Source organism: Hippocampus bargibanti, linkage group LG19 (assembly GCF_051943395.1).
Source record: "Hippocampus bargibanti isolate YZ-2025 linkage group LG19, ASM5194339v1, whole genome shotgun sequence".
Taxonomy (NCBI): Eukaryota; Metazoa; Chordata; class Actinopteri; order Syngnathiformes; family Syngnathidae; genus Hippocampus; species Hippocampus bargibanti.
In genome coordinates, this window is record NC_142752.1 from 338,249 (window position 1) to 353,608 (window position 15,360).

Sequence of the window (15,360 nt, forward strand, 5' to 3'; positions counted from 1 at the left end):
CACACTGCTCATTAGCTTGCACGCTTGCTTTCTGCTATCTCTCACAGAAGTATATTGATGCTAACGTTAGCATGAGGCTTGTCATAGTGCCACTGACATGCAACTGTTTCGTCCATGCTATTGTTTCATTGCAAATTAGAATCAACCTGATTTTTTTTTTTACTCGTCCTCTTATTCAAAAGGGGGCGTGTACCTGTTTCGACATCAACGGCACGTAAATCAAGATCATCCAATCAAAATGGCGCTTTCCGCCAACCGCCGTCAGTATCATCCAATCAAAATGGCCCTTTACACTAACACAAGCCGGAACAGGAAATGAAGAGCGAAAAATCGAGAATACATATTTCGTTTGATCTGGTCATTTGGTCTGAAAAAGTCGGAAATCCGCAGAGCGGCAGAAAATTCTCATCCCTGGGTGGAGATACAAAAACCCTCCAAAGATTTTGTTTGTGTATTTATTTTTAAATATCGAGAAAAAAAAACCTGCAAATAGGCGGAAGTGCGCGTTAGCGATGCCTAACTTCTGAAATGAGAGCAAAATAAGCTCTTGTCCTTTTGACCGATGCAGCGATCGTTAGCGACGGCACAGTTAGCCAAGCCAAAGTATCGGCGCCATCAGGAGAAAACGAGCGGTTCCAGCTCATAACACACTCGGCCCGCCAGATCCTCGGGCGCCGCCTCCGCCGAGTCCGCCTCGGCCATCTTGTCCGCCGGTTGGCTCCGGGCGGCTCCCTCGCCGGCGGCGGTCGATCTGAGGAGCCAAAGCGCCTTTTTGGCACGTTTCATTGCGAGATGGAGCTGAAAAGGACTTTTTTCCTTTTCCTCACCCGCCTCGGAGTCTTCCGTTGCCCGCGTCGTCAGAGTCGGCCTTGCAGACTCCGCCCGGTCGGTTGCTAAACTGAATGGAGGTGCCTGGAAGAGAATGCCAAACGTCCGGGAGTCATGAGCCAACATCGGCGGCGCTAGGTTTGAGTTGCTTTGTGAAGGCGGAGCTTACCGGCGCCCCGCCTCCTTCTTCTCCAGAGCAGATAAGCCGCGGCGATCATGAGCAGCAGCAGCAGCAGAACCCCGCAGACGATGCCAGAGACCGTCCCCGAAGACGTGGCGGCTGCAGGCGACCACCAGATGAGAAATTTGAGAGATTCCGGTCAAGCCTTCACGGGTCTTTCGGGTCTCACCGACGATGTTGATGTACATGGAGGTGGAAGGAGTGGACCAAAAGGGCGTGGAGGAGAAGTTGACGGCGTAGAGGCACACGTACGCCCCCTGGTCCTCGTCCCCGATATTGGGGAAGTCAAACAAGGCCACGTAGAGAACCGCGTGTCCAAAGGCCGGTTTGGCGCTGGTGGCGTTGGTGCGGGTGTTCTTCAGGTAGAAGACGCCGTGGGGGTACAGGGAATGGACGGAGCAGGTGAGGGAGAAGCTGCTGCCCCGCGTGACCGACACCTCCCGCGGGCTGTAGACCACCATCACCTGGAAGGTGGTCATGGATATGACCGGCTTCTCCAGAGACACTGGCAACAAAGACACAGTCGTTGGCGACCGGAACCCAGAGGCGGGACGGCTCAGAGACAGCCAGAACCTCTGACGGCCAGCTCCACGGGCTCCCCTTGCGGGTAGTAGATGATGTCGCTGTCCACTTTCTTCTGATACTCGCAGAAGTACGAGCCGGCGTGGCTGAAGTTGACTCTGGGCAGGTTGAAGGTGGCCGCCTCGTTCTCGCTGTACTTGTGAAGCTTGAAGAGGCCCTGCATCTTCTTCAGTAGGAAGGTGCCGCCGACGTGCTCCGTCAGGACGGTGCAGGTGAACTCCACATTCTCGCCCCAGCTGACCTCAGCGGAAGGGCTCACCGCGATCTGAGGCTTCTCCAGAGCACCTACAACGGCAGGGGGGGGTTATTGATCATCGACGGACGTCAACTGAGGTCCAAAAGAAAAATCAGTGGGGAGAGGAGGGAGCCCTGTGGGACTCCTCGAACGTAATGGCGCCTTCAAACCTACGCGGACCTAGGAATTGATGGAATTACCCAAGCAGATGACTCCGGCGTCCTCGGAGTGTCCGCAGTTGTTCTCGCCGAAGCCCTGGTGGGCGCAGTGGGTGACGGCCAACTCTTGGCCTTGGCACACCACGTTGTCCAGCCAGATGGGGCCCAGGCCCCGCCCAAAGTGGGCGGCTGCGGGGGCCGACACGGCGTGGCCGCAGCCCAGCTGCCGGCACACCACGTCGGCGGCGCTCAGCTCCCACTCGTCGTCGCACACCGTCCCCCACTGGCCGGCGTGGAACACCTCCACCCGGCCCGAACAGCCGCTCCAGCCGCCGACCAGCTGCACTTTGGCTGCGAGCCAACGAGCCAATCAGGCGGCGAGGTTAAAGGAGAAAACAAAGGCGGCCGACCGCGTGCGGAACTAGTTGACCTGCGCAGGAAACGCCGGCGTCGCTCGCGTGATCGCAGGCGGAGCCGGCGAAACCCTCCAGCGAGCACTTCTGGAGGGAGGTGGCGTTGGCGAAACAGGCGCCGCTGGCCTCCACCACCGGCCCGTCGCTCTGTCCGTAGTGGGCGCCGCCGTGGACGCTCACCACGCGGCCGCACTCCAGACGCTGGCACACCGCGTCAGCCTTGGCCAGGTCCCAGTGGGTGTCGCACACCGAGTGCCAGACGTCGCCGTGGCGGACCTCCACCCGCCCCGCGCACTCGATGTCGCTGTTCACCAAGCGCACCTCCAGGCTGTCTGAAGCGAGGCGCACCATTTTAGCTCAGGTGAAAATTGCCCATCAGTCGGCCTATTCTCTGAACGGCGACGGCGGACGTTGAGTGCGACCTGAGCAGACGACGCCGGCGAGCGACGTGGTGTTGCACGATCTCTCCGGCAAGGAACTTTGGGGGCACTGCGTCAAGGTGGACTCGGTCCCGCCGCATTCCATCTGCACCGGCCACACGTGGCCCGAGCCGTGGCCGTACTCCACGCCGGCGGTGATCTTCTGGGCCTTGCCGCAATTCAGCTGCTTGCACACCACGGCGGCGTCGCTGACGTCCCACGTTTCGCCGCACAGGTCCCCCCAGCGGCCCTTGTCGTAGAACTCCACTCGGCCGGCGCAGCGGTGGCGGCCGCCCGTCAACCTCACGTTGCCTGCGGGATGAAAACATTGCCAGAAGTGGGCCAACTCCGACGAGAGCGGGAAAATGTACCCGAGCATTGGACGCCTGCCGCCCGGGGGCGCAGGTGGCCGCTCGGGACGTCCTCGCGCAGCGAGCACTGCGCCAGCGAAGTCTCCCCGCCGTCGCAAGCCACCTGGTAGCCGCCGACGTCGGCGATTTGACCGAAGGATCCGTCCGCCCGGACGGGTTGGCCGCAGTTCATCTCCCGGCACACCACCGCCGCTTCGCGCAAGCCCCAGCGGGCGCTGGTGGCCGCCCACCAGCGGCCCCGGTGGTGGAACTCCACGCGGCCCGAACACTGGTCCGTCCCGTTGAGAAGTCGGATGGTGGCTGGGAAGATAGAACCGGACCACTCGGTATCACGACGGGGATCGGCAGCGGACCTTTGGGGGCGTGGCCGAGTCGAGGCCAAGCGGCCCGTCCGGAGCGTGGGAAGCTCACCCGAGCACAAGACCGAAGCGTCCTCGCCGTGGTTGCAGTTGTTGTCGCCGAAGGACGAATGCGGGCAGTCGCTCAAGGACGACTCGTTGCCCAGGCAGCCCACCTCGTCCAGCCAGATCTCTCCCGCGCCCTCGCCGAAATAGGCGCCCGATTTGGCCGTGATGGCCGTGCCGCAGCCCATGGCCCGGCACGCCACCTGGGCGTCGGCGATGTCCCACGAGTCGTCGCACACCGTCCCCCAGACGCCGTCGTGGTACAGCTCCACCCGGCCCGAGCAGTGATCCGTGCCGTTGACCAGCCGTAGCGTCGGAGTGCCTGCGACGGTCGGGTCGTTACGGGGCGGGGGCGCTTTCTCCGAGGCCCCCCGACTCGCGACTCTTACCCTGGCACGAGAGCGAAAGGCCCCGGCACACCTCTGAGGTCTCCCGGACGTCGCACTGGGCGAAGGAGGCGACGGCGGGCGGACAGGAGGCCTGGTAGCTCCTGGCGAGCTGGCTTTCGCCAAAGTCCCGGAGCGAGTGGGACATGTCGCCGCAGTTGAGCTCCTGGCACACCACGTTGCCCTCTTCGGGGCGCCAGTTGTGAGCGCACAGCTTGCCCCACTCGCCGTTGTGGAAGACCTCCAGGCGGCCCGAGCACGGCGCGCTCCCGTTGCTCAGTCGCAGGGTTTCTGGAGACGGTACAACAGGCGTGGGGGGAGGCCACGCGCTGGGCTCGGCGGCGCGCCTGGCGAGTCGCTACCTGAGCAGATGACGCCGGCGTCCTCCTGATGGCTGCAGTCGTGCTCGCCGAATCCTCGGTGCGTGCACTCGGCCAGCGACTTCTCCTGGCCCTGGCACTCCACGTCGTCCAGCCAGGTTTGGCGGTCGCCGCGGCCAAAGAAGGCCTTGTACTTGACTTCCAGGGGGGCCCCGCAGCCCACCTCGCGGCACACCACGCTGGCCTCCTGCATCCCCCATTTGTCGTCGCAGACCGTGCCCCACTGGTCCAGGTACAAGATCTCCACTCGCCCGGCGCAGCGGTGGGTCCCGTTGACCAGGCGCACCGGCTGGCTGTCTGGCCGCAGAAGCGCCGCCGGAAGGGGAAGAGATGAGCCAAAGCGCCCTCGTTGGCGCGTCGCGACCCAATGCGGCGGGCGGTACCTCGCCCGAGTTGCGTGGCCCACAAGTGGGACGGACGGAACGGAGTCGGTTAATTTCGGTGACCGGTTCGGCCGATGAGCGCCCTCTCGTGGCGGAATCACGACTAACCGAGGTACCGCCTCGCCCCACCCTGGAAACGCAACCGCGGACTGACCGTAGCAGGAAACGGTGGCGTCCACGCAGCGCTCTCTGTCGCTATGATGCGAGCACTGCGAGATGGAGGTCTCGTTGCCCGAGCAGGTGGTCTTCACCGCCGTGACTTTGTCGGACTGGCCGAAGTCGAGCTTGCCGGCCGACACCTGGGGTTTACCGCAGTTGATCTCCTGGCAGAGCACCTTGGCCTCGGCCAGACCCAGCTCGCCGCAAACTTTGCTCCAGCGGCCGTCCAGGTAGACCTCCAGGCGGCCGTTGCAGCGGTTGCTTCCGTTGCTGACTCGCACGTGTTCTGCCAGCGCCGTCGTTTTGGGGGAACGGAGAGTAGAAGAGCCTGAGACGGTCTGGTGCAAAACAGATCCACCCGTGAGCCGTCTTACCCGAGCAAACCACCCCGGCGTCTTCGCTGTGACCGCAGTTGTTCTCGCCCAAGGGCCTGTGGGGGCACTTGAGGATGGAAGCTTCGTCTCCGGCGCACTGCACGTCGTCCAGCCAGATCTGGTCGCGGGCGTGGCCAAAGTGGACTTCGGCTTTGCGGACGGCCAGCGCCGAGCCGCACTGCAGCTCGCGGCACAGCACCCGGGCGTCGGTGATGTCCCAGTGGTCGTCGCACACCGTGCCCCAGGCGCCGGCGTGGAGGACCTCCACCCGGCCCGAGCAGCGAGACGAGGCCTGGCCCGCCAGGCGCACGTCGCCGCCGGAACATTCTGGGAAGTCAAAGTCGCTCAACTCAAACCTCCGGACTCACGTCGTGTTTTCAAAGGGGAGGGGGTCAAATGTCAAGGGCAAATACTGACCTGCGCACACCAACAGATGCAGAAAACCTGAGGCAGAAATCAAGGACAAACGGTCAGAGTGGATTCACCCTTGACGCCACTTTCAACATTTTCAGCTTTGGCTTCAACCGCAGACGACGCCAGGGACGTTTCTCAAGCTGCTAAAAAGGACGCTTTGATCATCTCCTCTTTCATCGAGAACTGCTTCATGTCACAAAGAGGGTACAGCAAGTGCTGAAGAAGGAACGACTGTGTCGGTGTTGTCGTGTTATTTGTTAGTTTTTTTTTTACTTCAAAATGGCGCCGCGAGTATGTGTCCTGTATTTGGTTTTTTCTACTTCTTCCTTTCATAACTTTTCTGCTGTGAAATTTGTGTACATTTCTCATTCAACAGCCATTTTGTTGCGCCCTTGCGAAATGTCAATCTGGATTGTTGGACTCGGAGTGAAGCAAAAGAAGCCAAAACTTACCGATTGTCAGATAAAGAAGTTGTCGCTCACAAACGGAGTTCATGATTCGATGTCGTCGAAAGGTCGCCGCCATTCAAGGAGAAATGGTTGCGCGTGGCTGCTAAGATAAGTTATTTGTTCCCCCCAAAAAATTAAGCGTTGAGGCCAATCCTTTGCAAGCGGGCGGGACGGACGGAGGGACGGACGGGCGCCTGGCAGAAACATGTCAAATGTGGACTCGGACCGCAAAAGCCTGTTGACATTTGGATCAATCATTAAAGGTGAACTGTGACACTTTGATTTTCTGCAGTCGGTGATGTCCTCATTTGGGATGCTTTCCGTCTCAAATGATCAAAGCACATTTTCCTTGACATCCCACCCGCGTTCAAATACTTTGTGGAAAATGTGGAGACAAATAGTTTTGCTGGAAATATGGACATCAACTTTTTTTTCCCTTCTTTTTTGCAAGGGGTGATGTGTTTTTATTGATCTCGCGATTCAGCTATCTATATTTCGCTGGCTATCTGGCTAGCTAATCAGTTAGCTATCACTTCATTTGCTATGTATTAGCTATCTAGCTGGCTCATTAGGTATCGAACTAGCCAACTATTAGCAATCTAGATGGCTCGTTAGCTATCTAACTACTACTACTACTAATAATAATAATACTACATGACATTTTAAGCGCCTTTCAAAGCTCTCAAGGACACTTTACAGTCACAGACAAGCATAGGTACTTTAATAAATAAAATTAATCACAAATACAATGCAATAAATAAAATGCAATTATAAATAGAAACAAGAGAGCGCTACACAGAAAATGCATTTTTAAATCTTTCTGTGTATTTAATCGTGACATTCAGTGTATTGGCTAACTTGCTATCTAGCGATTAGCTATAGCGGTATCTAGCTATCTACCAGCTGGCTAGCTAGCTTTCTATCTATTAACTTCCGGGTTGAGTGAACGCTGGCGCATGTGGCTGCCACTGCTCACCCGCAGAAAAACCTATCCTGTGACTGTAAAGTGACCTTGAGAGAATTGAAAAGCGCTTGCTTAGAGATCAAATGTATTATTATTAGCATTACTTGTTGTCCTTGCAAATGTCCACTCCCGTATTGATTGGCGTGTAAATCATTGCGGAGGCCCGTTTTGATGGGAAACGCCGAGCGCCGCCGGACCAGAGGTCAGAGACTAGAGGTCAGAGAGCGGGCCCCGTGGTCCTCCAGTCAATGTGGAAGCAAGTTCTCTCCAAAAGTGGCCTTCCCTTCCCTGCGGTATAAAAACAAACATTTCTCATCAGTTGGACAGAGGAGGAAGACAAAGGGGCTCTCTCAGAGACAGACTGAGAGAGGGCCAAAACTACCAGCAAATTTCAGCTCGCTGACGAAGCCTCTTGGATAAGTAGCCAAACGTCCAAGACCTTGAAAGAAGTTCAGATGACGACTGTAGAAACCTTCTAATCGATGGACGCTATAATTAGTGGGGAAAAAAAGGGTGACCCAACATATTTTTGAACTTTTATCAAAATTGACAAAAATAACTCCTCCCATTGGAAGCAATGGACATTTTGCCATCTTTTATTAGTAGCTCCTCCGTTTTCCAACTGTAACCAAAGTGTGCAAAAGCTGTAGCACACGCTGACAAACATGTAAATAATAGTAAAACACGAACAAGTTGAACACGGTAATGTTGTGTTCGTTGACATGGAGGAAAGGGAAAATAAAAATCAGGGTCCAAATATCAGATTAAGTTGATTGACTCAAAATTAGGCTCGCATTGATCATCCATCGCACTTGAAAGCTAGCAAATAAACCAAAGGTGCTGAATGAATGGCATGCTGTCCATTTCACGCACTCGACCCAAGCCGCTCATTTTGCCCGTTTCTACATCCACGCAGAAGCAGAAATGCGATGGAACGCTTTCTGTCGAGAAACTGGAAAACGCGTTATTTAAGGAAGAAAAAAAAAGCTCCACTAAACGTGCAGAAAGCGCATAGAAATGTCATTTCTGACAGCGCTGGATGAGCTCCTTCAGCTCAAATGAAATCTCCGTTACTGCTCTTCGGCATCGCTCCATTAATCAGTTCCACTCAGCTGATGTTCCCAAAGAACCAGGAAGAACATCGTCCCGGGAAGCAGGATTCCTTCTGGACTGGCTTAGTCCGTTTCCATGGCGCCGCTGTGCGTCTCTTTGGACACCATCAGTCTCATCAGTTTCCCGTGCAGCTTCTCAATCTTCTTCACGTCCTGAGCCTGGTCCGTCTTGTACTGTAAACACTGACAGGGGGGAAAGCAGAGAGAAGACTTAAAGGACAACCGACACCACTTTTTTGTTTCCTAACTGACAGCAGAAAAACGTTTTATAGCATCTAAAATAGCCAAAACACGCAGGCTGATATTTTTAGTCAATACAAATGAGTTAAAGTGTCCAAAAACAACTTCAAAATGAAACCGGAAAGGGCCAGTTTCAGAAAGCCCCGCCCCCTTGTTGGTGACGTCATGCCAAGACGTCTTGCCTTGCACGAGAATCAAAACAATGGCTTCAGATTGGGAGAAGATGCTTTCTTGTTACTCATCCAGTTATGAATATGATTCAAATAGTTCTGAAGAGGAAGGCATAAATGTTTGACATCGATTAAAGGAGTCCTCCCATATAAATTCGAGCCGTCAATTGAAAAATGTTGTCACATCCCTAAATTGTAAGAGATTGAAAAGGTCTTACCACGGAATCGTCCGTCACTTTAACACACATTTTGCCGTCACAGTGTCTGTACTTGATGACCACTCTGGCCTAAAAAAAAGAAGGAACAATAATAATAATAATAATACATTTCATTTCTAAGCGCCTTTCAAAACTGTCAAGGTCACTTGACAGTCACAGGATATGTTTTTTTTCTGTGGGTGAGTAGCGGCAGCCACAAGCGCCATCTTGAAAATAACTCAAATAGATTGGATTGGTTGGATTAGATAGAAAGCTAGCTAGCTTGCTAATAGCTAGTTAACAGACAGCCAGCTAGATAGCTAGCCAGCCAGATATCTAATAGACAGCAAATATTTACCTAGCTAAGTAGCCAGCCAGGTAGCCAGCTAGATAGCTAATAGACAGCAAATAGATAGCTAGCTAAGTAGCCAGCTAGATAGCAAAGATAGCAAAATAAAGAGATGACCTTATAAATGATTACAATTCCCGTCTAAAAGTGGCAGTTCGCCGTACATTATTTGAAATGCTAAAAAAACGCTAACACAAGCGGAAATGCAAACAGATTACCGCACATGTGCAGATTGTTTTAATCAATGTATCGATGAAAAAAAGTTTTCGATCGAGCATCCAAAAATAAAGCTAGCATCTGTTTGCTTCAATGCTAACGCGACTAAAGGCTAAAATGCTAAGTAAGTGGTGTTGCCAAGAAGAATTGTGACCTTCATTGGGTCCTCCAGATACAATTTTTCGGCTGCACGAGCAAACTCTTCCCAGGTGTGAAAGGAAGGCATTCTCCTTTTGACGGCTGGAAAAAGTCGGACGAGACAGTGAGACAAACACGCTAACTTCACAACAGCACGTCAGCAACAACACTCGCTCATTTAACCGGAAGTCGTTGTGACGTTAAACGGTTCCGGGTTGCCCCTTTCAAAACACGCATTTTTCTTTGTGGAAACAAACCAAAACCATCATAAAATTATAATCCATTTAATTTATAAGCGCATTTCAAAACTCTCAAGGACACTTTACAACAAATTATTATTCAACAATAATTTGACACAATAGATTCAGAATATCCCAAAATAAAGCAAACAAATGCGAGGGTAATGCCAATCGCTTCCCCATAGATCATTCTAGAACAATTTATTTCACTTTTTTTAACAGATTTTTTTCTATTCTTTCAAACAGTGTTGGGACTGGACTGAACATCAACTGGGGGATAAAATAATAATCATAACACTAATAATAATAATAATACATTTCATTTATAAGCGCCTTTCAAAAGGACACTTGAAGTAGCAATGATGCTAACACCATATATGGAATAATAAATGTGGTATTTTTGTCTTAATTATTCACCGTGTGCTTGCATTTTTGTTATTTTTTTTTTACTTTGTTACTTCCGGGTTGAGTGAACGCTGACGCGTGTGGCTGCCGCTGATCACCCACAGAAAAAAAACCTCTGTAACTGTAAAGTGTCGTTGAGAGTTTTGAAAGGTGCTAATAAATGAAATGTATTATTATTATTATTACAGTCACAGGATATTTTTTTCTGCAGGTGAGTAGTGGCAGGCACTCAACCCGGAAGTAACTCAAATAGAAAGCTAGCTAGCTAATAGATAGCCAACAGATACCTAGCTAGATAGCCAGTCAGTTAGATAGTGAATAGATAGCAAATAACTAGACACATAGCTAAAAGATAGCAAATAGCTAGCAAAAATATAATAATAATAATAATAATAATAACCCATTTCACTTCTAAGCGCCTTTTAAAACTCTCTAGGACACTTTAGTCACAGGATGTTTTTGTGCGGGTGAGCAGCGGCAGCCACACGCGCCAGCATTCACTCCACCCGGAAGTAACTCAAATAGATAGAAAGCTAGCTAGTTAATAGATAGCCAACAGATACCTAGCTAGATAGCCAGTCAGTTAGACTTTTTTTGAACCAGGGCACGTTTTTTTATATATGGTGTTAGCATCATTGCTACATGCAAATGTAATGATCATTGAACATCACGATTGATCACTGCTTATATCCGGTGTCCGCCATCACATATTTACCTTTACACGTTTTTAAATGTTCCTAAATATTTGTACATGTTTGTATAAGGCCAACCTTAACATTCTAGTGTCAAGACATAGCAAGAAAAAAGGGCAATGCGTCATCTCGTTGTGATTGGCTGTTGAAGGTTGGGTGGGGACAAGCACGACAGAAATATTTCCTGTTTGGGTGAGAACAGGTTTGTCATGCGGCGACGGACCAACAAAGCGCTCCCACAAAAAGGTATCATTTTGTCATTGTCCAGATCCAAATCTTTGGGCTTCATCCAACTTCTTAAACGTCATTTTTCTTGGAAGAGTGACTTGTCAGCGCGACTTTTGACCTTTGGAACGGTGAGCCTTTCATATTGTTTCGCTTCACTCAAAGGAGCGTACAAAGTCAGAAGTCAGCCTGTGACATTTCATTCATTCCAGTTTGGCTATATAATCATCCATTTCGTTTCTAAGCGCCTTTCAAAACTCTCAAGGTCACTTTACAATCACAGGATAAGTTTTTTTCCTGTGGGTGAGCAGCGGCAGCCACACGCGCCAGCGTTCACTCAACCAAGAAGTAACTCAGATAAAAAGCTAGCTAGCTTGCTAATAGATAGCCAATAGATTGCTAGTTAAATAGCTAGCCAGCTAGATAGCTATATAGCTGATAGCAAATAGATCGCAAATAGCTAGCTAGCTAGCTAAGTGATTATTTTGAGCAGAATTCTGCAGTCGGACTCTATTTTATAGTGGACTTAGCACACCTCGTTCGTGTTTCTCAGTGATCTCCTTCTTCTCAGAATCAGAATCATCTTTCTTGCCAAGTATGTGGAACACACAAGGAATTTGTTCCCGGCAGAACACGCTGCACTAGTATCATCATGGAAAAATTGCGCTATACGCTTCTATTTGGGTTACTGTTTAGAGGGCGACGGGGGAAGAAGCCGTTTAAATATCTGCTGGATTTGGTGCGCATGGATCGGGAGTTGCTGGAAAAGGTGGTGGGCAGGGTGCAGAGGGTCCAGTAGGATTTTTCCACGCCCTTTGTTTGGATTCTTGCAGTGCGCAAGTCCTCGAGAGTCCTAATTTGCAGTGGTCGCAGGACAACCAGCGTTTTTCTAATCATTGATCGTACCACGAAGCTAACGAATAAGACGTTGTTTCTTTCAACTTCTGTAGAGTGGCTTCAATCTAAGCAGCAGCCCGATGGACACGTGGAAAAGTAAGAAAAGCCCATTTGAGAAAATATTCCCGACGCTTGAGTGCATTGAATGAAGCGTCTCTTCTTTGGTTTCACCGCCGCTTCCTTAGGCCTCTGCTCTCATCAGAGCGTTCCGATCGAGGTGGACGAGAGCACGCCGCCTTCCGGAATGGCCTTCCACTGGCTCCCCGATTGCCAACGGTGCCACCAAACGGGGGACGGCGAAAGCGGGGAAGAAATCAGCATCTTTGTCCGGCGGGACAGACTTCTTCAGCGTTATTTCCAGAGCCAAGTGGAAAAAAATAGTCCTCCGGGGTCGGTCCAGGGCGCCTGCGTTTGGCGTCCGAGACCAGGGGAGGGTCGCCACGGTGCTTCTAACGAACTTCAAAAGGAGAGTCGGAGGTCCTTGGATGAGGGAGACGGCCTGGAGCGCCCCCTCCCGCTCATGTCAGAAGTCAACGACGACATCCCGTCACGCTATGTTCAAGGCTAGTGCAAGTGCATATAGCTAAATGTTGCCGCTGAATATTCAGGAAGTCTTGTTTTCCAGTTGGTGACGATTCCTGACGTGACGTCACGTCTGGAACGCCCCTGACCGAGAAGGCGACACACAATGCATTTTGGGTATTTTTTTCATCTGAAAACACAGTGTTGATGGCGAAATTAGAAGGAAAACACATAAATAACGCCATGCTGAATGGTTGTGTGTTGCACCAAAACTACTACTGTTTGATACTAGTCGACACAAATTCCCAGCAGACAAATCAGCCCATTTCCAACGGAGCTTGGGCGCCATCTTGTGCATTTTCTGGGACGCTACATTGGAGTCCAGACGCCTCAAAATGATCCGGAAGGACTTCTTGAATCGATGTCAAACATTGATGCTTTCCTCTTCACAACTATTTGAATCCTATTCATAAGTGGATGAGTAACAAGAAAGCATCTTCTCCCAATCTGAAGCCATTGTTTTGATTCTAGAGCAAAGCAGGACGTCCTGGCGTGACGTCACGAACAAGGGGGCGGGACCTTCTGAAACTCGCCATTTCCTGGGTCATTTGGAAGTGCAGTCGTTTTTGGACACTTTCAGTCATTTTTATTGTTGTTTTTCATTTGACTAAAAATATCCGTGTTTTGGCTATTATAGATGCTATCGAACATTTTTCTGATGTCAGTTAGGAAGCAACAAAATGGCGTCGGTTGTCCTATAAGCATCGCTTGGTCTTTGCGAGCGCCTGAATTGATGAGTCGGCAAATTCCGAGCGATTTCCCAGTTTGAGTCTTTCCGTGATGGAGCGTCGTCTACTTTGTCATTGCAGGCGTCGGTCCAAAGCAGGAGAGTCGCTGCGGAGGCTGCGCGTGTCAACGTCAGGGAATTGCCCCATTAGCATCGCGATGGTATTGAGCGTTCCTCGTCGCCATCAGGTTTTCCCGTCGGGCTCATTTGTCAACGATTTTCTTCCGCAGGAATCAAACGGGGCAGAAAATGCCAAATGGACCTCAACAAGCACAAGGCGGGGAGGCTCCCCGGGATGTCGTGTGCCAGATCGGTTTTAACGAGCCCCTCCGAGTCGACGGTGGACCCGGTACCAGGGAGACCAGGCGGGTTGTCACGCTCCCCGACGAGTATCGTAAGTGACGCTTGAAGGTCCATCGCCCTCATGCAGCTGGACGGAAGTCGGTTGTTGACTCTGCGTCTCTGTAGGGAACGTGTTCATCACGTATTCGCTGGACGCGGCGCAGGAAATGACCACCCTCGGCAAATTCCTCACAAGTCAAGGCTTCAAACCCGCCGTAGGCTCCCACGTTGCTTCATCAAAAGGCTCGTCCGTCACCTTTAACCTCTGCTTTCTCTTCATTTCTAGATTGACATTTTTGACAATCCAACCATCCGAATGGGCATCACCGGATGGATGGACAGGTTTTTAAACGACGTAAGTATTGGATTGAAAAGAAAGAAACTCCGGTCTGATGGAAGACTCGTTACAGAAATCCGTCCTCGTCATTGTGGCAATCAGTCCCAAGTACAAGGAGGACGTCGAGGGGGATGGTGACGATGAGCACCGGCTACACACCAAGTACATCCACAATCGGGTGAGTGCTCTCACACACACACACACACACGAATTCCTTCATCTATTTATCTAGCTAGCTAGCTGCTATCTATTTGCTAGCTATCTAGCTTTCGATCTATTTGAGTTACTTCCGGGTTGAGTGAATGATGGTGCATGTGGCTGCCACTGCTCACCCACAGAAGAACTTGATCCAGAGACTGTAAATTGACGTTGAGAATTGAAATGGATTATTATTACAATCTAGACAGAGAATCATGCGTCGGTCTTCTTCACTGGCACAAGGAAGTGACGTAAAATGAAGTAACGTTGATCGAGTGGTGCATTCAGGTGCACTCAGTTTGGTAGAGAACCGTTTTTTGGTTCTAAACCGGGGCATAAAAAACAAAACGTTTTTCATTTCTGCGCTTCATGTTGAAATGGAATCTTCAATCGTCTTTGGTACAGATCCAGAACGAATTCATCCAACAAGGCTGCCTGAATTACAGACTCGTCCCGGTGTTGTTTTGCAACGCCACCAAGGTGAGGCGAAGGCAAGCCTTTCAAAACAAATGTGGCGTTGTCGCCAAGACGCGATGGTTTCACCCCCGCCTTGCTGTGTTTGTGGGACAGAAACACGTTCCCGGTTGGCTTCAGAACACGCGGATCTACAGGTGGCCTCAAGACACGCAAGACCTTTTGTTGCGCTTGCTGAGGGAGGAACGCTACATTGTTCCACAACCGGAAGCATCGCTCACCCTCACAATTCGTCCACTCTGAAAAAAAACTCTCTTCACTTTTCTCGCTCGATTCTCTTATCGTCAGAGCGCGCCACATTTTTGTACGGTTGAGTTTGAAATAAGAAGCGATGACTCCAAGCGGAAGCGCATCGGGACTTGTCGGAGGCCAAGAGTGTGATGCGGAAGTCAAATTTAGTTCCGGGTTGAGCGAACGCAACTCGTTTGGCTGCCGCTACCAACCCGCAGGAAAAAAACGTATCCCGTGACTGATAAAGTATCATTGGGAGCCTTGAAAGGCGCATATAAATAAAATATAGTATTGTTATTGGTTGGATGTTTTCATTTTTATTATTATTTTAGTGGTGCCTTGCCGTCTTTGGCGTCGCTCGACATTACAGAGTTTTCGCCAGACGGTGGCAGCACGTTCCAAATAATCAAAAGCATTCTGGAAATGCATTTTTTTCTCCTCATCTTTTGAAATGTCGAAATAATAAATATATTTGTTGTGTTAAATACA

At 51.0% G+C, this 15,360-nt stretch overlaps 3 protein-coding genes across 3 annotated transcripts; 1 reads left to right on the forward strand and 2 right to left on the reverse strand.

The window, feature by feature from the left end:
- Positions 1 to 441: 441 nt before the first annotated feature.
- On the reverse strand, positions 442 to 6,345 carry LOC148883390 (scavenger receptor cysteine-rich type 1 protein M130-like). The gene is made up of 16 exons (XM_089022423.1): positions 6,140 to 6,345; positions 5,691 to 5,717; positions 5,274 to 5,600; positions 4,895 to 5,185; positions 4,340 to 4,654; positions 3,981 to 4,268; positions 3,599 to 3,913; positions 3,188 to 3,487; positions 2,820 to 3,128; positions 2,415 to 2,729; positions 2,027 to 2,335; positions 1,583 to 1,876; positions 1,179 to 1,514; positions 998 to 1,108; positions 828 to 912; positions 442 to 751 (listed from the first exon to the last, which is right to left on the reverse strand). Exons 1-16 carry the CDS (start codon positions 6,210 to 6,212, stop codon positions 616 to 618), a joined length of 3,831 nt encoding a protein of 1,276 aa, XP_088878549.1. The 5' UTR covers positions 6,213 to 6,345; the 3' UTR covers positions 442 to 615.
- Positions 6,346 to 7,680: 1,335 nt separating this feature from the next.
- Positions 7,681 to 14,554, reverse strand: srp9 (signal recognition particle 9). The gene is made up of 4 exons (XM_089022464.1): positions 14,256 to 14,554; positions 9,539 to 9,624; positions 8,841 to 8,909; positions 7,681 to 8,395 (listed from the first exon to the last, which is right to left on the reverse strand). The coding sequence occupies exons 2-4, from the start codon at positions 9,608 to 9,610 to the stop codon at positions 8,276 to 8,278; spliced, it is 261 nt and encodes an 86-aa protein (XP_088878590.1). The 5' UTR covers positions 9,611 to 9,624; positions 14,256 to 14,554; the 3' UTR covers positions 7,681 to 8,275.
- Positions 9,797 to 15,168, forward strand: traf3ip2a (TRAF3 interacting protein 2a). The gene is made up of 10 exons (XM_089022730.1): positions 9,797 to 11,214; positions 12,034 to 12,076; positions 12,166 to 12,547; positions 13,349 to 13,450; positions 13,520 to 13,683; positions 13,758 to 13,846; positions 13,918 to 13,986; positions 14,042 to 14,146; positions 14,572 to 14,646; positions 14,737 to 15,168. The coding sequence occupies exons 1-10, from the start codon at positions 11,068 to 11,070 to the stop codon at positions 14,881 to 14,883; spliced, it is 1,323 nt and encodes a 440-aa protein (XP_088878856.1). The 5' UTR covers positions 9,797 to 11,067; the 3' UTR covers positions 14,884 to 15,168.
- Positions 15,169 to 15,360: the final 192 nt, after the last annotated feature.